This window comes from Geotrypetes seraphini, chromosome 14, assembly GCF_902459505.1.
Source record: "Geotrypetes seraphini chromosome 14, aGeoSer1.1, whole genome shotgun sequence".
In the NCBI taxonomy this organism is placed as follows: domain Eukaryota; kingdom Metazoa; phylum Chordata; class Amphibia; order Gymnophiona; family Dermophiidae; genus Geotrypetes; species Geotrypetes seraphini.
The window spans coordinates 39,265,514-39,292,312 of record NC_047097.1 but is presented as its reverse complement, the minus strand read 5'-3'; the positions used below and the strand labels follow the sequence as shown (position 1 = coordinate 39,292,312).

The window sequence follows — 26,799 nt, the reverse complement described above, 5'->3', positions numbered from 1 at the left end:
TTTCGCATGGTGAAGAATGCTTTTTGTACGATTTTGTGGATTTGTGTTTGCATTGTGCAGCATCTGTCTAATTGTATTCCTAGAATTTTGAGAGTGCTCTGTATTGGATATTTGGTTGCGTTTACTTCCAGTTCTGTTAGGGATATACACAAATATAGCCCCCTGTCAGAAGAAAGTGTGACTCTTCAGGTGATACATTCATAATAAAGGATTGAGAACCAAACTGGTAAGCAAAGTATACATGCTATTTCTGATTATAAGACAAATAGGAGATTATGTACTTATCCTGGTAAGCTCTTCTCCAGCAGATAGGCAAGACATTCTAGACAGTAGGGTTATTTCCCTTTAGCCGCATGCTTAAGGAATCCACTCCAAATTTTTTACTCTGCCTCTGTTATACTTCACTGTGCTCTCTAGCTCCACCTTCAGTTAGTACCCAAGCACTTAGGGGTCCATTTACAAAGGCGTGGTAGCGGTTTAACGCGCGGAATACCTGTAGCAACAGGCTTAAACAAAGTGTTCTGCTCAAACAGTAACTAAACAGTACCATTAACTACCAACATAGGCTTCAAAGGAGCTCAGAAACTACTCCCTAATAAATTCAAACATATATACAAATTCTTCCCAGCCTCCAAGGGCTGACAGACATCCAATAATCAGTTTGGAGAAGCATAAACAGAATGAAAACTTTAAGCAGGCACAGGAAGGACAGGGCGGAAGTGTAGAATGTCTCACCTATCTACTGGAAAAGAGCTTACCAGGATAAGTACATACCATATTTTCACGCATATAACGCGCATATGTGTATAACACGCATATGCGTATAGCGCGCGGGAACAACGCATTTATGTAAAAAAAATTCTATATAGCACGCACACGCGTATACCGCGCATGCTGCTAAAACCTCCTCCCACCACCCCCGCTTACTCCCTCTTCTGGCCCTGCGAACTGGCATCCTCCCCCCCCCCAGCTCGCGTCACCCCCCTCCCCCCCACGATCCTACATCCCCCCCAGCATCGCAAAGACATCGTTTACCCCGATTGGGTACTGGACCAGCACCAATGCACAGGATGTGCCAGTGCCAGTATCCGAAGATCCTCCCTCGCCTGGGCTGGGCTGGGCGGTGGAGGGAGATCCTCCCTCTTCCCTGTGCTGGGCTGGACTGGGCTTTGAGCATTTGCGCATGCTCAAAGCCTTCTGGTCTCGCTCTCTCCGAGGCGAGGGAGGATCTTCGGGCACTGGCACGTCCTGTGCATTGGTGCTGGTGCCCAATCGGGGTAAGCGATGTCTTTGCGGTGCTCGGGGGGATGTAGGATCGCAGGGGAGGGGGGGTGACGCGAGCGGGGGGGAGGATGCCGGTTCGCAGGGATGCCAGATTGCAATGAAAAAAAAAAATTGTATAATGCGCTCACATATATAACGCACATGGTTATGCTCGGTTTGTAAAATCGTGTATAACGCGCGCGTTATATGCGTGAAAATACGGTAATCTTATTTTCCAGTGCAATAGGTGAGACATTCTAGACCAGGGGTGTCCAACCTTTTGTCTTCCCTGAGCCGCATTGGTTGAAAAAAATTTTCTGGGGCCACACAAACACTAACACTAGCAATGAGCAAAAAAAAGGTTGAGCAGGTCCCAAATTTGCAATCACTAATATAGTGATCCTCCATGTGCACTGCTGACAGTGGGAGCAGCCACAGGCTTCCACATTCCCATTCTGATGAGCAGGGATATGCGCTCCTGGTTCTCTCATTCACTTCTATTACAGCTACAGTGAGCCTCTTCAGAGGTGAGCCTCATCAGACCGGGGATGCTGAATCAGCTGTCAGCAGCGCACATGGAGGATCGTTCAGTCAGGGTAAATATTACTGCTTTTTTGGGCCTCCCACTTTGAGCTTAGGCTCCCTCAAAATGAATATCTCCCCTGCAGTAGCTAGTAGGGATCCCCAAGCCTCACCAACTGACGGCCACCTCCTCCCCCACCAACTTCTGCAGCTGGCAGTAATATTGCAGAGCTGCTGCCCTCCCTCCTCCCTGCCTGCATGAAAGCAGTGGAAGCTTGAGGATATTGTCATTGGCTGCAAAGCTTGGAGATTTTCAGTTGCCAGACTAGAGGAAGTTGGCAGGGCTTGGAAATCCCCACTAGCTCAAGTATTTATAAATTGCACTCAGGCAGGGAGAAACTTTGGTGCCCATCCACTAATTTTGGCCTCCAGTCCCTCCCCCAAATCAACTGTATACGACTATGCTACTGAATACAAAAATAACTGTGATGCACATATTCCAAAGCTAACATATTCTAGTTAATAAATTCAAAATAAAACAATTTTTTCTACCTTGTTATCTGGATGATTTGTTTTTCTATCATCTTGGTCTCAGTTTCTCTTTCTGCTTTTTGTCTATCTTCAACTAATTCTCTTTCCGGTGTCTGCTGTCCATTTTTTTCTCCTCTTCTCTCGTTCCATTTCCTTTTTATGCCTGTCTCCAACATATTGATATTTCCCTTTCAGCTTTCTTAACTTTTTCTTTTCTTTTTTTGCCTCTGTCCACTCAAATCTTGCCTTCTTTCTCACCCTTCTTTTTAAATGTTCAGCTATCTCTCAATTCTCCATCTTCTTTCAGTCCCTAGCTCTCCCATTTCCCATCTCACTCCTTTCCCTGCCTATTTCCTGCTATCTACTCCCCATTACCACATTTCTACTACTGTACTCACTGCTCTCTCATTCATCTTGTCATCTCCCTTTCGACCTCATTCACATGGCTCACCACTTTCAGAATCCCCCTCCCTCTCTCCTCTGGTCAGGCTATAACTCCCTGTCCCTTTCTTTCCATCTCCTAGCATCTTCTTATCCTAGCTCTCTTCCTTCCTGCCCTCCCATGGGTCCATCTCTCCTCCTCTTCCCCATGGTCCAACATTTTGCTCCCTCTCTTTTCTGTTTATTTTCTTCCCTCCCCCCTTAGAACATAAGAACATAAGAAACGCCTTCACCGAATCAGACCTTTGGTCCATCCAGTCCGGTGACCCGCACATGTGGAGGCCAAGCCAGGTGTTCCCCGATGAAGACCTGTTTATCCGTATCCATCAATGTGATTTGCAAGAAGGTGTGCATCCAACTTGCCCTTGAAACCCAGAATGGTGGTTTCCGTCACAACCTCTTCTGGGAGAGCATTCCAAGTGTCCACCACTTGCTGCGTGAAACAGAACTTCCTGGTATTTGTCCTGAGCCTGTCGCCTCTCAACTTCAGTCCATGGCCTCTTGTCTGATTCACATTTGACAACGTGAATAACGATGCTTCTCGCTCTATTTTGTCGAATCCTTTTATTATTTTATAAGTCTCTATCATATCCCCTCGCAGTCTTCTCTTCTCAAGGGTGAATAAGCCCAGTTTTCTGAGGCGTTCTTTGTAGCTCAAATTTCCCATACCTTTTATTAGCTTTGTGGCTTGCCTCTGCACCCTCTCCAGCAGGGTCACATCCTTCTTTAGGTAGGGAGACCAGTGCTGGACACAGTACTCCAGGTGTGGTCTGACCATTGCTCTGTAAAGCGGCATTATGATGTCCGCCGATCTACTCCTTCTTCGCACTGCGCCGACGGCTTCAGGGTCCTGTCAATCAGTATCCCCAGATCCCTTTCTTGTTCGCTCTTGCCCAATGTCACACCTAACATTTTATATTCATGTTCCTTGTTTTTCCTTCCCAGGTGCATCACTTTGCATTTCTCTATATTAAACTTCATCTGCCACTTTTCCGCCCATTTCTCTAGCTGGTTCAAATCTCTTTGGAGTTCTTCAATGTCCATTAGTGACCCAACTGTCTGGCATAGTTTCGTGTCATCTGCAAACTTGATTATATTACTTGTTGTTTTCTCTTCCAGGTCATTTATGAAGATATTGAACAAAATGGGCCCAAGAACCGAGCCCTGGTGCACACCGCTTGTCACCTTTTCCCAGTCCGAGAACTTCCCATTTATGCTTACCCTCTGCAATCTTTTCTCCAGCCATCTACCTATCCATCTTAGGATGTCCCCCTCCATTCCATGGCATTCTAGTTTTCTCATAAGCCTTGCATGTGGGACCTTGTCGAATGCTTTCTGAAAGTCCAAGTATATTATGTCCACCGGGTCTCCTCTATCGATGTGTTTGTTCACCTTCTCAAAAAATTGTAGCAAGTTCGTCAGACATGACTTCCCCTTCCTGAAGCCGTGTTGACTTGCTCTCATCAGATCATGATTATCCAAATGTTGCACTATACTATCCTTGATTAGTGCTTCTACCATCTTCCCAGAAACCGACGTAAGACTCACAGGTCTACAGTTGCCTGGTTCACCTTTCCATCCTTTTTTGAACATTGGGATGACATTTGCTATCTTCCAGTCGTCTGGTATTTGACCTGTTCTGACTGACAAATTAGCAAGGGATTGTAATAACTCTCCTATTTCTACCTTAAGTTCTTTTAGGACTCTCGGGTGAATTCCATCTGGTCCAGGGGACTTGTCACTTTTTAATTTGTCGATCTGATTGTATATCATATCCAAGTCCACATTCACTGTGGTGAGGCTATCCTCATCTTCTCCCTTGAATACTTTCTCTGCTTCGGGCAGTAATGCAGTGTCCTCCTTGGTAAAGACAGACGCAAAGAATGAATTTAGCCTATCAGCAATCTGTTTATCGTCCTTAATGCACCCTCTTCTTCCTTGGTCATCCAGAGGGCCCACTGCCTCCTTAGCTGTTTTTTTCCCTTTTATAAAAGTGTTTGAAGTTATTGGCTTCTTGCGCTAACTCCCCTTAATACTGAACAATGAAATGGAGGGGGAAAAAAGAGAGATGCTGCATCTCTCTGCCTTCCATCCACAGGCCTAACATTTCTCCCTCCCTCCCTTCCATCCCCAGATCCAACTTCTCTCTCTTTCTCTTCCCAACTGCCCCCATCCCATCTCTCCCCCTGCCTGTCTGCCTCCCTTCCCCAGGTCCACCATTACTCCCTTTCTCTTTCCAACAGTTATCCCTTCAAGTACCTCTTTCCCTCTTCCTCCACACCTCCCTGGGTCCAACTTCTCTCCCGTCACACCATTGCCCACCATTTCTCTCTGTCCTCTATTTCTGGCCCCATAAGCTCTCCCCCCATGCCCAATCTGGCACTTCTTTTAATACCTTCTCCCTGTGTACTTTAAAAAACAAAACAAAACAACAAAAACACAGTCCAGGATTCCTCAGCCAAGCATGTTCTCCCCCTTCTCTCCGCGCCCATGCATTGCTACCTCACTCCTCTCCCACCACCATGTCCAATAATTCTCTCTCTCCCTCCCTCCTCTCTCTGCCCAACAGTTCTCCTCTTTCTTCATCTCTCCATGTGCACCATCTCTTTCCCTCTCTCAGACACCCAATTCTCCTTTTCTATTCTCTCCCTCACCTCAGCATCTCTTTCCCTCACTCCCTCCATTCTTCAATTTTATGGCTCATGCTCCCCTCCCTCTTTCCCTTCATTCTGTGTCCTAAGTTCATGCCCCTCCTTCCTTCCATCATTTGTCCTGTTTGTGCTCCCTCCCTCTCAAGTCCTAACATGTCCCCTTCTCTGTCCCTTCTGTGCTGTGGGTGTTTATCTACTTACCAGCTCCCTCCTCCGTCTTGCTGCAGTGTTCGCTCAAAGCTGCGGACAGCGGCTCCTATGCATCTCCTGTGGCTGATCTGGAAGCCTTCTCTCTGACTTCGCGACATCAGAGGGAACACTTCCAGGTCAGCCGCAGGAGGCACATAGGAGCGCTGTCCGTGGCTTTGAGCGAACACTGCAGCAAGACAGAGGAGGGAGCCTGCAAAAAGGTAAACACCAGGGGGCGGCAGAGGAAAATGCTGCATCGCTCTCGAGTGGGGCCGCACAAAATACGTCACGGGGTTGGACACCCCTGTTTTAGACAGTAGGGACGCACAAAAGCAGTCCCCCAAAAGCTAGGGCGGGCTTGCTGCACTGACCCGTAAGACTGAGGACCCAAAGACAGTGTCCTGTTTTATTGCTACATCCATTTGGTGTAACTTGGCAAATGTGTGAAGAGAAGACCACATTGCTGCTCTGCAAATCTCCTCAGGGGAGACAGCTCTAGCTTCGGCCTATGAAGAAGCCACACTTCTGGTAGAATGCACCTTGACAGAAACAGGAGACTAGAGAGCACAGTGAAGTATAACAGAGGCAGAGTGAAAAATCCAGAGTGTCTCACATATTGCACTGGAATAATTATTATTTTAATAATAACAATGATAATAAAACCCATGTAACTTCAAGCTACTTTCTCTACAGAATTTACGCATGTCCCTAGGTGGACTGCAATGAAGCTCAATGCTATTTTACTTTTATTTATCATGCAACAAACAGAGTGTTGCAACCCTAATTAATGGTGAAATAGAACTATGCTTACTGGCATTCGTCTTCCAACAAAAGAATGAGAATACTGCTTCAAATCCAAATCTGCCAAGGAGGAGGGAACTACAAAATATTCTGGAAGACTGAAAATACAAAAAAATAATGTACAGAAATTTATTATCTTCATATTTAATTATATGGCATTATTGCTTGAAAGGAAAAATAAAGAAAATTAAAGATAAAATCACAACAAAACAGATCAACTGATTTTTTTCAACAGATTATTTATGTGACTTTATTTCATTGAAATTGTTTTTAAAATAATAAATATATGTGACAATCTTAAGTGTGAGTTCCTCTACAAAACAGACAGATTATTTCTCTTTTATTTTATACATGCATATATCATAAATCTATCAGTAGCGGTCTGTGTTCGAATAAATTACAACAGCATCAGTCAAAATGTTTTTCAATGTAACAAAAAGTTAGTGAGAAATGCAATACACTAGTGGTTCACAAACTGTAGGTTGGGATCCTAAATTGGGTCACATTGGTGAAAAGGGACAAAATAGATGGGGGTCTCACTGGACCTCCACCTTAACCCATGTCCAGTAGTGGAATTCAGCATGGAGTCTGTGAATCAAATGTTCACAGGCCCTGTTCCCTCCTCCTCCATGTGGGCATCCTGTTAGACTGGAAATCCTTGCAAAGTACTAGAGTATGAATGCACACTGATGTGGTTCTATGGTGATGGTTTCTACAGTTGCTACCACTGTTATTACAGCCTTTGTACTTTGCATACATGTGTGGGGGAAGGACAGGGAGGCCTGCTATTTTGTTTTCATCATCATCTGGAGTCAAATCAAATTCAAATGTTAAAATAGGGTCACTACTGAATAAATGTTTGAGAAACACCATATACAATGTCAGCACAGGAAACTGGTGCCTCCTAGTTACTGTTGAAAATGTGTTAACACACACATCTACAAAGAAATTTTCTTTACTATAAATTTAATCACTTCTGCTTTCACTTGTAGCAATATACAGATTCATGCATGAAATGAACATATTTTAAAACTGCAAACTATCCTAAAATCTCCAATTTTCCTTAATTCCAACCGCTTTGAACTTTGTTTAGAAGTAGCAGTATATCAGGTTTAATAACATACATCCCAAGATTACCGTATTTTCACGCATATAACGCGCGCGTTATACGCGTTTTTACCTACCGCGCATACCCCTCGCGCGTTATACGCATGAGCGCGGTATACAAAAATTTGTTTACATAGTTCCCACCCCGCCCGACGCCCGATTCACCCCCCCCAGCAGGACCGCTCGCACCCCCACCCCGAACGACCGCTCGCACGCGCTCCCACCCGCACCCGCATCCACGATCGGAGCAAGAGGGAGCCCAAGCCCTCTTGCCCGGCCGACTCCCCAACTCCCCAACAATATCGGGCCAGGAGGAAGCCCAAACCCTCCTGGCCACGGCGACCCCCTACCCCCACCCCGCACTACATTACGGGCAGGAAGGATCCCAGGCCCTCCTGCCCTCGACGCAAACCTCCCTCCCTCCAACGACCGCCCCCCCCCCAAGAACCTCCGACCGCCCCCCCAGCCGACCCGCGCCCCCCCTGGCCGACCCCCACGACACCCCCACCCCCCTTCCCCGTACCTTTGGTAGTTGGCCGGACAGACGGGAGCCAAACCCGCCTGTCCGGCAGGCAGCCAACGACGGAATGAGGCCGGATTGGCCCATCCGTCCCAAAGCTCCGCCTACTGGTGGGGCCTAAGGCGCGTGGGCCAATCAGAATAGGCCCTGGAGCCTTAGGTCCCACCTGGGGGCGAAAGGAGAGTCGGGACCGCGCACGGCGAGGCGGGGCAGCGCACGGAAAGTCAGGGCGGGTGAACGGAGAGTCGGGACAGCGCACGGAGAGTCGGGGCAGTGCACGGAAAGTCAGGGCGGGTGAACGGAGAGTCGGGACAGCGCACGGAGAGGCGGGGCAGTGCACGGAAAGTCAGGGCGGGTGAACAGAGAGTCGGGACAGCGCACGGAGAGGCGGGGCAGTGCACGGAAAGTCAGGGCGGGTGAACGGAGAGTCGGGGCAGTGCACGGAAAGTCAGGGCGGGTGAACGGAGAGTCGGGACAGCGCACGGAGAGGCGGGGCAGTGCACGGAAAGTCAGGGCGGGTGAACGGAGAGTCGGGACAGCGCATGGAGAGTCGGGGCAGTGCACGGAAAGTCAGGGAGGGTGAACGGAGAGTCGGGACAGCGCACGGAGAGTCGGGGCAGTGCACGGAAAGTCAGGGAGGGTGAACGGAGAGTCGGGACAGCGCACGGAGAGGCGGGGCAGTGCACGGAAAGTCAGGGAGGGTGAACGGAGAGTCGGGACAGCACACGGAGAGTCGGGGCAGTGCACGGAAAGTCAGGGCGGGTGAACGGAGAGTCGGGACAGCGCACGGAGAGGCGGGGCAGTGCACGGAAAGTCAGGGCGGGTGAACGGAGAGTCGGGACAGCGCATGGAGAGGCGGGGCAGTGCACGGAAAGTCAGGGAGGGTGAACGGAGAGTCGGGACAGCGCACGGAGAGTCGGGGCAGTGCACGGAAAGTCAGGGCGGGTGAACGGAGAGTCGGGACAGCGCACGGAGAGGCGGGGCAGTGCACGGAAAGTCAGGGAGGGTGAACGGAGAGTCGGGACAGCGCACGGAGAGTCGGGGCAGTGCACGGAAAGTCAGGGAGGGTGAACGGAGAGTCGGGACAGCGCACGGAGAGTCGGGGCAGTGCACTGAAAGTCAGGGAGGGTGAACGGAGAGTCGGGACAGCGCACGGAGAGTCGGGGCAGTGCACGGAAAGTCAGGGCGGGTGAACGGAGAGTCGGGACAGCGCACGGAGAGGCGGGGCAGTGCACGGAAAGTCAGCGCGGGTGAACGGAGAGTCGGGACAGCGCACGGAGAGGCGGGGCAGTGCACGGAAAGTCAGGGAGGGTGAACGGAGAGTCGGGACAGCGCACGGAGAGTCGGGGCAGTGCACGGAAAGTCAGGGCGGGTAAACGGAGAGTCGGGACAGCGCACGGAGAGGCGGGGCAGTGCACGGAAAGTCAGGGAGGGTGAACGGAGAGTCGGGACAGCGCACGGAGAGTCGGGGCAGTGCACGGAAAGTCAGGGAGGGTGAACGGAGAGTCGGGACAGCGCACGGAGAGTCGGGGCAGTGCACGGAAAGTCAGGGAGGGTGAACGGAGAGTCGGGACAGCGCACGGAGAGTCGGGGCAGTGCACGGAAAGTCAGGGCGGGTGAACGGAGAGTCGGGACAGCGCACGGAGAGGCGGGGCAGTGCACGGAAAGTCAGGGAGGGTGAACGGATAGTCGGGACAGCGCACGGAGAGTCGGGGAGGGCGAAAGGAGAGTCGGGGTGGCCAGAGGAGAGTCGGGGCGGGCGAAAGGACAGTCGGGCTGCATGCGCGGTATACCCGTGAGCGCGGTATACAAAAGTTTTTGTACATAAAATCGTGGTTTCTGTGCGCTATACCCGTGTGCGCGTTTTACACGGGTGCGCGTTATCTGCGTGAAAATACGGTACTGAAATTTTAGCTGAGTGAGCTACCATTCTAAAACATAACAAACAGCGCTATCAAAACTTTGCTTCCCTGCCATCAACCAAAAACTTCCAGAAAACATCAATGCTTTCTTCAATTTTCTAGATCATCTTTTTGCCTAATTCTTTTGTGTAATAAGATTTCACAGCCAAGACCCAATCACTTTAAAGGCACTTTGAAAGCTAACATTTTAAACCTCAATGATGTTATATTGACAATTAATGTAATTATTTTAACAATAAAATAAGAAGTCCTCTGTAGGTAACAAATAAATCTAATATAAATACCCCCCAAAAAAATCATCATCAAAAGCACCTTCTATAATATAAAAACTGCTGTACCAGACACTCTAAATGGCTGGTACAGCAGTTATTAACCTAAATTAAAAGAAGGGGACATGGTGATCATTTGGCCGGCAGCGGCTCCTACGAGTGTCCCGCGGCTGAGCTGGAAGTCTTCCCTCTGACATCAGAGGAAGCTCCTCCTACATCAGAGGGAAGGCTTCCAACTCAGCTGCAGGACGTGTGTAGGAGCCACAGCCCGCAGCTTTGCGCAGAGAAAAAACTGCAGCTGGAAGGAGGGAGCCGGCCAGAAGGTAAACACTCGCTGGAGGGAGACATGTACTTGGGATGCAGAATGGAGGGAGGGAGAGGGGCACGTTGGGACACCAAAGATAGAGCAGGAACCCTGTACGTAAGTTGGATGTTTGTAAAATGGGGACTGCCTCAAGCAATTAAACTAAACAGGAGGAGATAATGAAATTGGAAAAGCCAATGGTGAAACCTCATTTAGAATCTTTACTATAGTTCTGGACACTGTACTTTCAAAAAAAGTTATAAACCAGATTAACTTGGTCCAGAGGGTCACTACAAAACATTGACATTATGCATAATGCATACAGGAAGAGACCTTCTGTCTCCCGCCTCTCTCCAAGATTCTCATGAGGGGGGCAATGTCGGTTCACGGGGGGGGGGGAGGGGGGCAGCATTTGCGGGCAGGGGGGACTCGCAAATCGAGTCAATGCTCGGATTGCGAGTCACGATTTGCGAGAATGTTTTGCTCGCCACTAGGCCTATCTGTCTGTCACTAGTTCTGCCTGCCCTGTGCCCGGTCCCAGCCTAGCACTAGACCACCAGATAGGGGACAGGGTAAAGAGCCTGGCAGGGAGGGGGAACAGGGTGCAGAGCCTGGCAAGGATTGTTGGGTACAGAGTCTGGCAGGAAGAATTTGGTTCAGAATGTTTTTTATCTTGTTTTCCTCCTCTAAATCTAGGCTGCATCTTATGGGCAGGTGTGTCTTATGGAGCAAAAAATACGGTAGGTATGGGCTTTACCTGCAGAGATGTGTCTAAATTGAAATTACGGTTACTTTCTACAAAAACAAACTCTAGAATGAAGGATTTTGGAATGCTTGTAAAAGATAAGCCAGGAGTCAGCTAAGAAAAAGTGTTGGGATAGAAATGAGAAGTGTCAGAGATCAAAGCATGAGAGAAGCAGAGGTCCTGCGAGGAAAGGAAAAGGATAGTAATACTGAGTTGTACTGCATAGCTCTTACAGTACACATCTGCTGGCATATTAAATATTTCTATGAGGCATTTGTATTCTGTGCTATTTAGAGCTCTGTACAATGACTCCAGTGGCAGCTGGACTCAAGTTTATGCATTCTACAAAAACTTGTGGAAAATATTCAAACTATAAACTCAGACCAGAACTGAACCTGAGACCTGAAAAGAGTATGGGGCTCATATACGAAGGAGAAAAACGTCTAAAACCCGGCCTAAGTCAGCACTTGGACGAACATTTCTCAAAAACGTCCAAGTGCAGATAATAAAAACGGGTTTTGGATGTATTTCTAAACAACCTAGGCCTTCATAGTGCCGCTGAACGACCAAAGCTAAACGGGGAGTTTCGGGAAGCGTGTCGAGGGCGGGAGGTGGGCGGGATGTGGGCCGGCTTAGACTTAGTCGTACAGCATGTATAACCGAAAGTTATACAGCCCATGATCGACGGAACTTGGACGTTGTGACTTAGACCAGTGGTTCCCAACCCTGTCCTGGAGGACCACCAGGCCAATCGGGTTTTCAGGATAGCCCTAATGAATATGCATGGAGCAGATTTGCATGCCTCTCACTTCCATTATATGCAAATCTCTCTCATGCATTTTCATTAGGGCTAGCCTGAAAACCCGATTGGCCTGGTGGTCCTCCAGGACAGGGTTGGGAACCACTGACTTAAAACATGGTCTAAGTCACAAAACCCCACCTAAAGTCACCAGATAAAGCACTGGAAACACATAAAACGGACCCCCACACACTACCCCAGTGATCACCAACCCCCCACCCCCATAAAAATTTTAATCATAACTTTAAAATTCTGCCTCCGGACCATCATCACCTGGCCGCCTGGCATAGGAAAGCCTAGTCGTGCTGCACAGAGGTGTCTTAAACCGTCTTGGGGGTGGGTTAGAGACCCACAGAGAGATAGACCCATGCCCATAATCCCCTGTAATCACTGCACTGATATTGAAACATGTGCTCTCCCCTATACACCCCCCAAACCCTTTTGTACTGGCATATAAGTGGCTCCTGCAGCCATAAGGGCTATTGGGGTGGTAGATAAGTGGGTGTAGGAGATTCTGGAGGTGGTTTGGGGGGCTCACCGTAACCTATAAGGGAGCTGTAGGGAGGAGAAGCTATGGCACCCTTTTTGTGAAGTTCACAGCAGTGCCCTGTAAGGTACCCCACTATTTAGATGGCATGTCTGGGTGTGCAGTCCATCACTTTGCAGACCCCTCCAACGTCCAACAGGACTTCTTCTAGGCGTTTTGGACTTGGATGGAAAGTTGGACGAAAATGTGGTATAAAGTGGACGATTTAGTGGCTTGGATGATCAGATCGGCAGACGTATAATTAGATGATTTTTGAAATAAAAAAAAGTTGGACATATCTTTCGAACATGTGTCTTAAGCTCTTTTTAACTTTGGACGACTTGCGAGATGGACGTAAACGGACTTAGACGTCCCTTTCGATTATGCCACTCCACGCTTTTTTGATTGATGTAAGGTGCAAGTTATAGAGTTTTTCTCAACGTTCACTGCATTTATATTTCAAACCCCTTGTCTTTTAGCAAATGCTGCAATCTAAGTTTAAAACCATATTTATAGATTTTATTTAAAAAAAAATTCATAAACCACACTACCAGTTCTAGATGGTAAACATAAATACATACATAAAACAAATCAAATACAAAAATAAACATCAACAGAAAAAATTGAAATAATAAGCAACAACAGCCGCAGTGCTAGTTAATGGCATTTGTCCAGACCTTTTTACCATTAGCTGAGGCACTTGCCAAAGATGCCCCCTTCACTATTCATGCTATTTTTAGAACCCATATTGCGTACTATCACACAGGATCCTGACATCGTGGGGCACACATCTCTGAAAATTAGGACACACATCTCTGAAAATTCTAGCCTAGGCTAATGACATATTAATCACCTTAGTGCAACCGTGATCCTCTTTGTCCACCATGCTGGGCATCCTGGAGGAATTTGGATTTTATTCTGGCCTCCAGTTGAATCTCCTTAAATCAGTGGTGTTAACCCTGCAGCCGCAGGTACAGCAGGCTTGTGAAGGAGTGTTCCCTTTGACTTGGGTAATTGGACACATAAAATACCTAGGGATTATCATACCCCACACAACCTCCCCACCTTAAATATAGAACCTCGCATACTGGATACAACCTCAAAATTAACAGATTGGCATAATTTCCCCATTGCACTCTCCGGTATAATCTTTACAACATACTGGTGGATCCTCCCCCTGGTACTGACTTCTAGGCACCTGTGGTTTTTGGATAAAACGCTCAAAATTCTTATGGCAGGGCAAACGTGCTAGGCTTCCCTTACGCACTCTGTTCCCTAAATCTAAGGGGGTTTACTGAGCCTCCGACGGTTTTCCTGGGCTTGTGGGATGCGACACATATGGGACTGGTTTACATGCACCACCCACTTTTCAGTGACAACTGTGCTGCTGAATTTTTCATGGGTTGAAGTCTAGGGGAGGCTCCCCGCTCCGACTCCTCTTCATACACGCTCTCTACTGACTCACGCATTGACATACTGGAGGCCTTTTCTCTGATCTCTTCTCCTGCTGTCTACCATCCTCAAATTTCTTTTTAGACGGCATATTCGCTCACAGCACTACTCCAAAGCTCTTTTTGTGAATAGTAAGGCAAATTCAAAGCCTGTTCATACGGATGAGAAGAAGCAATTCACTTCCAGAGGTTAGAGCTACCACTCTATCCCTCCTTCTTGGCTGGTGAAATTACCGGAAGTCCCTTCTTGGTAGGAAAACTTTCTTTTCTTTTCTTAAATGGGGCAGTTTGTGTGTGTGTAACACATGCACAACATCTATGCCATTAAAAAAAAAAAGAAGTCTTAACAGCAGTGACAGGAGGCTGCTTCCCCTGTCACTGCTGTTAGGGCTCTGCGCATGTGTCAATTGCTCACTGAGTGATTGATCTGTCAGGTTTGAATGCAAATCATTTGCATTCAAACTTGGTAGCGCATCGATCGCTGGTCCACAGTGGGCCAGAGAATTGGCCAACAGCGATCCAGTCAGTATTACCGACTGACTTTAGTGCATCTAGCCCTATGTAACTTTCTGCTAGATTGTGTATCAGTTATTGGGTGGGTAATATTTTTGTGTTATACCCGATTTATTCTTGACAATAATTCCTGAAAGGCTTTAAAGTGCTTTTCTTGATGGCTGTATTTACCTCGTCTTTGGCCTTGCATGCCTGTTTGTTGGTAGTTGCTATCACCAAGAATTAATAAAGATATCATAAATAAAATAATAAACAATAACAAATCAAAGGCCAAAAGCTTGTGAGAATAGAAACCCATTCAGCTGATTTCTAAATTGCAGTACTGAACATATACTTCATTATCTCCAATGGGAGAGTGTTCCAGAGGAAAGCCCCTTCAATTTGAAACATACTAGAACGGTAAATTTCTAGTCTGATATGCTCAAAACCAGGGACGTCCAAAAGCATCTTATCCACACACCTCAAATTACAACTCAAATGATACACTTTCAGTGCTGTTGCCAATGTTAACGGTGCTTCATTGTTCAATACTTTACTGAAAATGCCGCCTGAATGATAAAAGAGGGCAATTAAGTGAACAAATGGAAAATATTATTTTAAATAAGAAAATATAATTGGTTTAAACAGTGAACTTACCAAGTTGAGATCATGTAGCCCTCATTAACTGAACACACTCTCCATTCTGACGCTCCTGTCCTTTTAATCTCTCTGTCCCAATCAGAGTATGTTTCAAACAGAGGAGTCTTTGGCGTCTCTCCACCTCCTCCTCCAGGATCTATTCCATTTATTTTGTCTGTTGAAGACATATTTCATTTTCAATATTCATTTGTTGACACAATTCTTTGATGCATTTCTTTCCCGTCTTGCTTTTATGATTCTTACCTCAGTGATATATGTTTTTTATAGGATCAAATTGCTACAAAGTAAGGCTATGTCTCTAAGCAATGCTTCTCAAAGATTCATTCACTATGACCCCATTTTTAATAACTGAGACTTTGCCTGACCTCGGATGAAGAAAACACAATAACTGGTCTCCCATTCCCTTCTCTCACCTACTTCCTCCTGCCCCACTCATCCAAAGCAGGGAGGCAGCAGCTGCAGAAGTAATGATGGCAACAGTGTGCCTGAGAATTAGTGTGTGTTCATAGAATGGAAACCTATGCCAAATAAAGGGTCTCCAGGAAGCCTACTCTGGAGGAGATGGGGACCTGTAAGATCAATGCTGGGCATCAGTGCAGTAGAAGTCCTGACGGGGAAGAGTGGTCCTGCAATTTGAGAAGCAGTGCTCTAGAGATGCAATCAGAAAATGCTAAGTAGTCTACTCTTATAATCACATTGTGATTCTAAAAGGTTTTATATAAAATTTGGCTTATGTCCTTTACCATCATCCATCTCACAGTCTTCTACCTCCCTCCTCACCTTTTCTTCCAGCACCATTTCAAGCTTTGCATTTCAAGTTTAAGTTCAAGTTTCAACTTTATTGATTTTTAATATACTGACCATCAACGGGTATCTAGCCGGTTTACAATAAAAGATAAAATAGAAGTAAAATTATGCTTATAGATAGTAAAATTAATAAAAGAGGAAATGGGAAGTGGACATTAAGGACATTTGACGATGACAAACATGAAAGTGTGGTTGACAAGAGAAGGAGGGGGAAAGTTACATTAGTGGTGAAAAGAAAGTAAAAGAGAAAAGAAAAAAAAAAAGTTTCCATACTTTCACTGACTGTGACTTAGTTGCAGAACCAGAGTTACATATACATAGTAACTTAGTAGATGACGGCAGATAAAGACCCGAATGGTCCATCCAGTCTGCCCAACCTGATTCAATTTAAATTTTTTTTTTTTTTCTTCTTAGCTATTTCTGGGCGAGAATCCAAAGCTTTACCCGGTACTGTGCTTGGGTTCCAACTGCCGAAATCTCTGTTAAGACTTACTCCAGCCCATCTACACCCTCCCAGCCATTGAAGCCCTCCCCTGCCCATCCTCCTCCAAACGGCCATACACAGACACAGACCATGCAAGTCTGCCCAGTAACTGGCCTAGTTCAATCTTTAATATTATTTTCCGATTCTAAATCTTCTGTGTTCATCCCACGCTTCTTTGAACTCAGTCACAGTTTTACTCTCCACCACCTCTCTCTGGAGCGCATTCCAGGCATCCAGGCAACCACTCTTAAGAGAAATGATTCCTGAACTAGCCTAAAAAAATTAGACAAACTAATCTTTCAGCAGCTGGGCATAAGTGGTTAAAGTAGCAGGACTTTAAACTTACAACAAAATGGGACTAAGGGCTCCTTTTACTAAGGTGGCGCTAGCGTTTTTAGCGCGGCTAAACCCGATCTACGCTTCTAGAACTAACGCCAGCTCAATGCTGGCGTTAAGGTCTAGCGCGTGTGGCAATTTAGCGCGCGCTATTCCGTGCATTAAGGCCCTAACGCACCTTTGTAAAAGAAGCCCTAAGCTGTAGCCGAGTGATAGCCAAAGGCAAAAGTTCAATCAACCAAGTAAAAGATGAGAGGAAGGAAAGTGTGTCTACCAATGGCTATTTTAACCATTTTGACTTTAAATTTTACGTTTCTGTTGCAGTTTTGAATATGGTTTTCAGTTATCCATCTTTTGTCTTTAAAAGTTGGATGAATTTGCTGCTGATTGTATTTTTCAGTATGCATTTGCATGGCTAGGTTAACCAATTCAAAGACTTCTGTAATAACCATCAAAATTTGCTGCAGCTCATTTCTGATACTGGTAGAAGTTTGTTTTATTGTCAAACTTGGTTCATCTGCATGTTTAAACATATGCGTAAAGTGCCAAACAGGTCCCTCCGATCCCAGGATAAAATACACCTCAAAACACCTCCTGGTCGTGCCCTTCAACTGCAAACCACCAAATGACGTTCTACTCCCACTTCATACCAAACTACCGGAAACGATTGCCCCCGCAGATCAGATCCCTTGAAGGACTCCTTAGCTTTAAGAAAGCAATAAAAACATACCTTTTCACCTAACTCCCCTGCCCATGACTGATGGATTACAAAGAAACGTATACTGGTACTTCGAACTATTAAAAGTTATTTTGATTTTGCCTCTTTTAGACTTTTGGTACAGTCTTTAATTCTGTCTGTTTTGACTACTGTAATATTATTTATTTGGCATCTTATAAGAAAAACTTAAAACTCATTCGCTTAATACAGAATACGGCGGTGCGCTTGATTTTTGGCCTAAAGAAATATGACCACATCAGTCCTTTTTATCGGCAATTTCATTGGTTATCTTTCGAGGCACGCATTCTTTTTAAATTAGGCTGTTTTTGCTTTAAAGCTCTTTTTGGTTTCGCTCCGGGATACCTATCCTCTCAATTCAATTTTTTTTAGATCATTAAAAATACTCGTAATAATTTCATGTTTATGTACCCTTTTGTCAGGCTTGTCATTATAAGAGATTTTTAAATAAGACATTTGCCTTTCAATTAGGAAATATGAACTCTTGGTTAAGCCTCTTGATCTTTCAAATGTATTCTTATGTTTTTAGAAAGCTTTTTAATACACACTTGTTTGATAAGTTTGTTACATAACTTTGTTCTAAACTGTATTTTTATTATGGTTTTTCTGAACTTATTTATATTTCATTGATTGTACAGTACTTCTTTGTGAACCGCCTGGAACTTTTATGGATGGGCAGTATATATGAATAAAGTTATTATTATTATGTATCACGTTAGAAAAAAAATGGTATTAAAACATCTTCCACTGAAATTATGTCAAATTTAACCTGTAACTGTACATTATGGGGCTCATAATAAAAAAAAAAAAAGTCTATAAAGTGGCCTAAATGGGTACTTGGACGATCAAAAAGCCTGATCGTCCAAGTACCCATAATCAAATCTGGTTTTAGACGTATCTAAAACCAGCTTAGGCCTTACCCCTGCCTCTAAACGCATACAGCGAAAAGAGGCGTTTTTAGAGGAGGGGAAAGGGCGGGTGGTGGGCGGGAGGTGGGCCGACCTACACCTAGGCGTACAACACATATAACCAAAACATTTGACAGGTTGCCTAGTCGGCACTTATACATTTTGACTTAGACCAAGTCAAAACAGGTATAAGTGCCGAAAAAGAGGCCGCTGAGCTGATGGCAGCAGGCGCGATCAGTTCAGTGGCCCGGTAACCTACCCACCCCCCCACCGCAACCATCGCGGCAGGAGAGATGCCTCATCTCCCCTACCGCGATGCAATCACCCCTCTACCCGAACTGCCATGACCTGCGGCAGGAGAAATGCCCAATCTCTCCTGCCGTGGGTTGTGGCAGTTCGTGTAGTGGAGTGATCGCATCGCGGCAGGGGAGATTGCCAATCTCTCCTGCCGCGATACATCATCCCCCCCCACAATGACATCGGGGCAAGAGGGAGCCCAAGCCCTCTTGCCCCGCAGCACCCCCGATCTCCCCGACACTATCGGGGCAGAAGGGAGCCCAAGCCCTCCTGCCCCGCGATCCCCAACTCCCCCTCCCCACCGAGTCCGATCTGGCCAGGAGGGAGCCCAAGCCCTCCTGGCCACTCGACTCCCAACCCCTACAAAATCGGGCAGGAGGGAGCCCAACCCCTCCTGCCCAAGCGGACCCCCTATCCCCCACCCCCTCTAAAATAGGGGCAGGAGGAATCCCAGGCCCTCCTGCCCTCAATTCAACCACCCCCACGACCGCCCACCCGAACCCCTGATGGGCCCCCCCGCTGACCCCACAACCCCCCAATCCCCCCCACCTCGTACCTTGACATCATTGGCCGGATGAACGGGTGCCAAGCCCGCCCGTCCGGCAGACCAGCCAGCGCAGGAATGGGGCTGGATTGGCCCAGGCGGCTCAAACCCCACCCACAGGAGGGGCCTAAGGCTCCCGGGCCTATTCTGGATGGCCCAGGAGCCTCCGGCCCCACCTGTGGGCAGGGTTTGAGCCGCCTGGGCCAATTCGGCCCCATTTCTGCGCTGGCTGGCCTGCAGGACGGGTGGGCTTGGCACCTGTCTGTCCGTCCAACATTTTTTAAGGTATGGGGAAGGAGGGTGTGGGGGGGCGATCGGGGTTCGGTAGGCCAGTCATAGGGGGGTTGCGTCAAGGGCATTAGGGCCTGGGATCCCTCCGGCCCGTATTTTAGTGGGGGGTGGGGGTTAGAGGGGGTCATGGGCCAGGAGGGCTTGGGCTCCCTCCTGGCCAGATCATTAAGTGGAGGGGGGGATCGCCGGGCCAGGAAGGCTTGGGCTCCCTCCTAGCCCCGACGGATTCGGCCCGGGGGGGGGGGGGGTGTTGGGGATCGCGGGGGAGAGCTTGGGCTCCCTCCTGCCCTGATGTCATCGGGGGGGGGGGGGAGAGAGGAGAGGGTGGATTCTGTGTTGTGTTTGACAGACACCAGTTACAGAATCCAGCTTTTAGGCGAAGGACTGGCTCCTCCTTCGCCTAAAAGCCCTTGTTTTGGACGTTTGGGGCTTAGGCTTTTTTTAGGTTGATTATATGGTATAAGTTTAGACGTAGTGGTGGTCTGGGCGTTTAAACAACTGAACGTAGAGGCAGGCCATTATCAAAAAAATCCTCCTTTTGGACATTTTTTTTGATAATGGACATTTTCCCTGCTTCTACTTTCAACATTTAAGGCCTTAGGCCAAAAGGGGACTTAGACGTTTTTTTTTATTTTGCCCCTCAACGTATATTGGTATTAGATCCCTAATGTGTGTCTAGTTAGGATAAAAACTTGTACTGAAAAACTTACGCTGTTGAGGATAACTATGGCAAACTATGGTTATCTTGTGTTTCATTTTTCTTTGAGTCACGCCAAAAAGACCACACGTAGAGTGCACTTGTTTTCATATCCCTCATTAAAATCCTGTCATTATAAGAAGTTCCTTGAGCGAACCCTCTCATTTCAAACCGCTAAACTGAATGTATGGCTTGGAAAAATTATGTTAGAGGTCTCTTCCTATCTTGATTTTAGAAAATTGTTAAAGACTCAACTCTTTGATAGGCATGCATTCTGCTTTATTTTTTCAATCAAGTTCCTTATAATCAACTTGATGTATTTATCTGTTCTATGTATTAAATCTTTCCCTTCCATGCTGGTATTTTCTGCATTATATTATAAAAGCTTTCTATCTTTACCTATTTTTAAGTCCATTATTCTAATTTGTATTTTATCTGTATCCCATGTATTAGCTCACCTTGTTGTGAACCACCTAGAACTTTTTCAGTATGGTGGTATATAAGAATAAAATTATTATTATTATTAACCTCTATTCTATGTTTATTGGTATTAAGACCCATAGAAGGTCCAGAATTAGGACACAACCTTTTGTTGTAAAATTGTTCTGTAACTGTCATATTGTAACCTGTTAACTGGATTTTATGAATGTTTAACCTGTAACCCGTTCTGAGCTCCCTGGGTAAAATGGGTTAGAAAACGAATTAAATAAATAAATAAACCAAACTTTATTATTTGGTTTCGATTGAAACCAGGTGATAAAATTTCAGTTGCACTTTTGATTTCGGCCAACACTAAAAAAAGCAGCTTCAGCCAGCCTCTAACTTTTGACAGAAGTCTGCCTTTGGGACTAAGGGTGATAAGCTCAAGCTGGTACAGGAGGAGACAGCAGCAGCTCAACAGAAGAAAGGCTCTAGTGCGTGCCAGAGCTTTACTGCCACCTCACCCTCCTTCCCTAAACTGTCATCCACCTAGTAGCAGAGCTAATCCTACACTTCTGCAGTCACAGCTTGAGTATGCTTATCCATGGGACAGATAGTTTTAAGGGAACCTTTTCTTCCCATAATTACTTCACCATATCTTGAATATCAAAGCCTGTTTTTCTCAGTCCATTGGTTCCTCACAGATACTACAACCACAGCTTCTCTGTGGCTCCAGTGTGGCATGCCCTTTTGGCAAGAACTGCAGTTCACAAAACCATCCACATCAAAGACCAGGTTTTCCACTGCTTGAGCTAGATGACTCAGAAGAAGCAAAACTTGACACACTGCTTTCTTTGAAACACACTACACTGGCACTTCCCAATGATGTAACATCATCCACATCATAAAGAGAGGAAGGCTCAAAATAGAATTATACAAAGGTTGAAGAGGAGATCCAGAAATACAAGAGGGTAAGATGAATGAAGTACAGGCTAGAAAATCAACTGAGAGGAAGAATAACGTATATATTTGAATATAAGTCAATCCGAGTATAAGATGGGGTACCCTTTTTCCCCAAAAAAAGAAGGAAGAAAGGTTGATTCTAATATAAGATGGGGGGATGTTAATATTCATGTGGCCCCTCCTTCCCTGCCAGACTCTGAACTCAGCTCCCCTCCCTCCCTGCCAGGATCTCCATCCTATCCCCCTTCCCTGCCTGACATGCTCTGCAACTAGCCTACCTCCCTGCCCTGTCCCCCCTCTCTCCTGATGTCCTGCAGGCCTCCACTGGGCCTGCTGTATGACCTGGTGGGCTGAAACAGGGGGCCGTATCCTGTCCCAGCTAACTGTCAATTTTTTTTTACCTCCCTCCCACCTCCCCCAGTGTACCTTTTTGAATCTGTGGTGGTCCAGCAGTGTACCATGCAGGACCAAGCTTTCTTTGCTCCTGACCCACACTGAGCCGCTCCACGAATGGCCACCTCATATACCGGGCATGAGCGAGTTTTTGTGCTTCTGCCTGGCGATGAACCGTTCACTGAATGGCTGCCCCGAGTTCTTGCGGGACTTGTGAGAACTCACAGCAGCCATTCAGTGAATGGCTCCAGCGCCAGACAGAAGCGTGAAAGCTTGCTCATGTCCAGTACACTGGGCCATGAGAACTCGAGGCGGCCATTTAGGGAGGGACTCTGTGCGGGGCAGGAGCATAGAAAGCTCGCTCCTGCCGGTACATCGCTGGACTGACAGGGATTCAGAAAAGTACACAGGGGGAGGTGGGAGGGAGGTAAAAAAAATAAACAGGCAGTCGGTCGGGACAGGAGACGGGAGGGATCCTTCCCGTCTCAGTCCACCTCACCAGGCCATACTTCAGTCCCGCAACAAGTCCTGGAGGGGGGGATGTGTGTGATGACCCAAATATTTATTATTTATTTTAAAATTTCTATACCGTTTTTTCCAAAATGGTTTACAGGGAATTACACTAAACACTTTCACAAAAAAGATGAACAATGTCTGATGGATACCATCAGGCTTAATTACAATGTGCAATTTGAAAAAAAACAGAGGAAAAAGCCTCATTGTGATTAAGTCTGAACTGTGCTGTTGGTATCCATCAGACATTGTTCATCTTTTTTGTGAAAATGTTTATTAGATCTATTGGGTTTTCACAATATCTGAGTTTTTTTGGCTATATATTACAGGGAATTACATACATAAAATATTAAAAGTCAATACAAAATGAGAACAAAAGCAGGCAGATTCAATCTTACATAAAGTCAGTTGCTCTAAGTTTCAAGTTTCAAGTTTTATTAATTTTGATATACCAACCATCAAGTTAATATCTGGCTGGTTAACAATATGTTTAAAAGAAAGAGAAATTATACAAAACTAAAAAAAAGAGGCATTGTGTATATACATATAACATCACAAGACGAACTAGATGGTGAGGATAAAAGGGAAGGGAGGGTGAAGTTACATATTTGAGAAGAAATTGGAGATAGTAGGGTAAGGATAAAACATAATGGAAGGGGGCGCTTTAAAGAAAGCGATTATTTTTGGTAATTAGAGAAGATGGCTCTAAGTGAATGAGAAGGCATCGCAAAATAAAAACGTTTTTAAATCTGTTTTAAATTTGTCGAGTCGTGATTCATCGCGGAGTTGCTGTGGCAGGGAATTCCAGAGGGTAGGGGCAGTTACTGCGAAATTTACTCTACGTGTATTGTAGAAGTCTTTGATAGTGGGGATAAATAGAAGTTTTTGATCAGTTGATCTTAGAGTGCGTGAAGAGCTGTAGGGAATGAGAAGTTTGTCAAGGAATAATGGCAAATGAAAGAGCTTTATTTTGAAAGATAGTAAGATAATTTTATAGGTGATGCGGTGAGAAATAGGGAGCCAATGTGCTTCTTTTAGAAGAGGGGTAACATGGTCGTATCTGCCTACTTTATGGATAAGTTTTATTGCTGTATTTTGTATTAGTTGTAACCGACGAATTTCTTTTTGGGGAAGGCCATTTAGAAGAGAGTTACAGTAATCAAGATGAGAAATTACTAATGAGTGTATCAGGATAGTGATTGAATTAGTTTCAAGGATGGATGAGAGAGATCGGATGATACGTAGTTTATAAAAGCAAATTTTAACCACTGAACTTATGTGATCGTGAAAGGTAAGGTCTCTATCGATGATTACTCCTAAAAGTTTAATCTTTGTGTCCATTTGGATCGGTGTAGATTTAATAGAAATGTCGTCCTGTAGAAATTCTGCGGATTTGATAGGAAGTAACAGACCTCGGGATTTGTCCAGATTAAGAGAAAGCTTGTTTGTGTATAACCAGTCATATATAATGTTTAGTTTGTTATTAATGTCTTTGATGTCGGAAGTGTTTGAAGTATTGATTGGGTGAAGGAGTTGTATGTCATCAGCGTAAGCAAAAATAGTAAATCCGATGGATTGGGCTAATGTGAGAAGAGGAGATAAGAAATGCATCTACAAATAGTTGAGTCTAACATTTTCCTAAATGAATTCCTCTCTCCACATTTTCGAATCTGGCAAACGAATCATGCCACAGCTTGACTCCTGCATATGTAAAAGTCATGGCATTCGTTTCCATATAGTTAGGGTTAGCCTTTGTTTTCAGCAATGTGGTACTTTCGGAATGCAATGATCTTAGGGGTTGAGAACCAGATATCATACTCTTAACAATTTCAGGAATCGTATCATATAGAAATTGGTGACATAACATAATTGCTTTGTATTGAATTCTGAATACAACTGGCAACCAATGCAATTGTCGAAGATATGGAGGAATGTGCTCTCATCTTGATGTGTCAGTTATCAATCTGACCGCAGCATTCTGAACCATCTGCAATGCCCTACATGGTCTTAGTTATTCCCTAGTACAGGACATTGCAGTAGTCCAGCTGTGACAAAACCATTGCTTCTATGATAGCACAAAAGTCAAATGGTGACAGCATTGGTTTTAAAAGGTACAATAAATGTATCTGTGCAAAACATGTTTGCACTGTCTTTACCACTTGACAACTCATTGTAAGTCCTGGGTCCAGTTTTACTCCCAGGACTGTCATTGACGTCCTCATCAGTAATACCTCATACATCACTTTCAATGTTTTTGGCCAATTAACCTGGTCAGATTTCCCCACAATTACCTCAGTCTTTTCAATATTCAATCTTTGACCCTGCCTTTCCATCCATCCAGTAATTTCACTCATATAATTACTCAGCAGCTTTTCTAACCCATCTCCCCATAAACACACTGGGAAGAAAAAGATGATATCATCCACATATATGCGGTATTCGACCCCCTAAGGATTGAAACAGCTGACCAATTGTCACCATTGAATAGTAATGCTGAGAGCCGAGACCCCCATTTTTGGGCCCAAAAATCTCATCTTATATTCGAGTATATATGGTAAAACACAAGAGATAGACCCACATGTGGAGGAACTAACATTTTATATCCTAGCCTATGATAAACTCAAGAAGGAAAGATTGCCCACTGAATTTAACAGCTAAAGTGTATGATAGCTAAGATGAATAAGGCCATAACCTTTATAAAGGGACCATCTATTGATAGCACAGAAATAAATCAAATATAATATTGTGCAGGAAAAATGATAAACAATATAATTCTATCAACAAAGATGCAGGATCTGAGAAAAAGGAGAAAGATACCGCCATCTTGGGTGAAGCACACAGAAGAAAAAATAAAATCATGGGCAAAGATGTCCTTGACAGACTAGTTCCCATAAGTTATCAAGATCACCAAAAATAATGAGAATATCCAAAACATCAAACAAACATGTTGAATTAAGAGAGGAAGACCTTACATAGAAACATGATGACAGATAAAGGCCAAATGGTCCATCTAGTCTGCCCATCCGTAGTAACCATTATCTCCTTCTCTCTCTGAGAGATCCCACGTGCCTATTCTAGGCCCTTTTGAATTCAGACACAGTCTCTGTCTCCACCACCTCTTCTGGGAGACTGTTCCACGCATCTACCACCCTTTCTGTAAAAAAGTATTTCCTTTGATTACTCCGGAGCCTATCACCTCTTAACTTCATCCTATGCCCTCTCATTGCAGTTTTTTCTTTCAAATGAAAGACTCGACTCATGTATTACATTACATAGGTATTTAAATGTCTCTTATCTCCCCTCTCCTGCCTTTTCTCCAAAGTATACAGATTGAGATCTTTAAGTCTGTCCTCATACACCTTATGATGAAGGCCACATACCATTTTAGTAGCCTTCCTCTGGACTGATTCCATCCTTTTTATATCTTTTTGAAGGTGCGGCCTCCAGAATTGTACACAATATTCTAAATGAGGTCTCACCAAAGTCTTATACAGGGGCATCAATACCTCCTTTTTCCTACTGGCCATACCTCTCCCTATACAACCTATCATCCTTCTAGCTTTCGCCATCACCTTTTCAACCTGTTTGGCTACCTTAAGATCATCACATACATTCACACCCAAATCCCACTCTTCTGTCGTACACATAAGTTCTTCACCCCCTAAACTGTACTGTTCCCTCTGGTTTTTGCAGCACAAATGTATGACCTTGCATTTCTTAGCATTAAATTTTAGCTGCCAAATTTCAGACCATTCTTCATGCTTCGTCAGGTCTTCATGTTATTCACACCATCATGGGCGCCTACTCTATTGCGGATTTTGGTATCATCCACAAAGAGGCAAATCTTACCCGACAACCCTTCAGCAATATCATTTATAAAAATGTTAAAAAGAACAGGCCCAAGAACAGAACCTTGAGGCACACCACTGGTAACATCCCTTTCCTCAGAGCGATCTCCATTGATCACTACCCTCTGTCACCTTCCACTCAACCAATTCTTGACCCAGCCTGTCACTTTGGGCCTTAAATTCATAAGCTCCAATAATAAATTGAAAGGAACAGCTGAAATACAAAAACTGTAGAGACATGAAGAAAACAGAAAAGAGAGAGATCAAAAAACTATTTAGAGAAAACATACATTAGTTTTACAGGAAACTGGGGAACAGCATTATATAGTTCAAACAATGCCAACTAAAACTGAAACAAATACTCAGGAG

At 45.3% G+C, this 26,799-nt stretch overlaps 1 protein-coding gene across 2 annotated transcripts in view; it reads right to left on the bottom strand.

The window, feature by feature from the left end:
* The window catches only part of MTMR10 (myotubularin related protein 10), a 136,850-nt gene that overhangs the window by 55,048 nt on the left and 55,003 nt on the right, over positions 1-26,799 (bottom strand). For both annotated transcript variants that reach the window (XM_033919527.1, XM_033919528.1), the window contains exons 7-8: positions 15,191-15,347; positions 6,409-6,496 (exon numbers count right to left, since the gene is read on the bottom strand). In XM_033919527.1, coding sequence (XP_033775418.1) covers positions 6,409-6,496; positions 15,191-15,347 — 245 coding nt within the window. The remainder of the gene's footprint in view (positions 1-6,408; positions 6,497-15,190; positions 15,348-26,799) is intronic.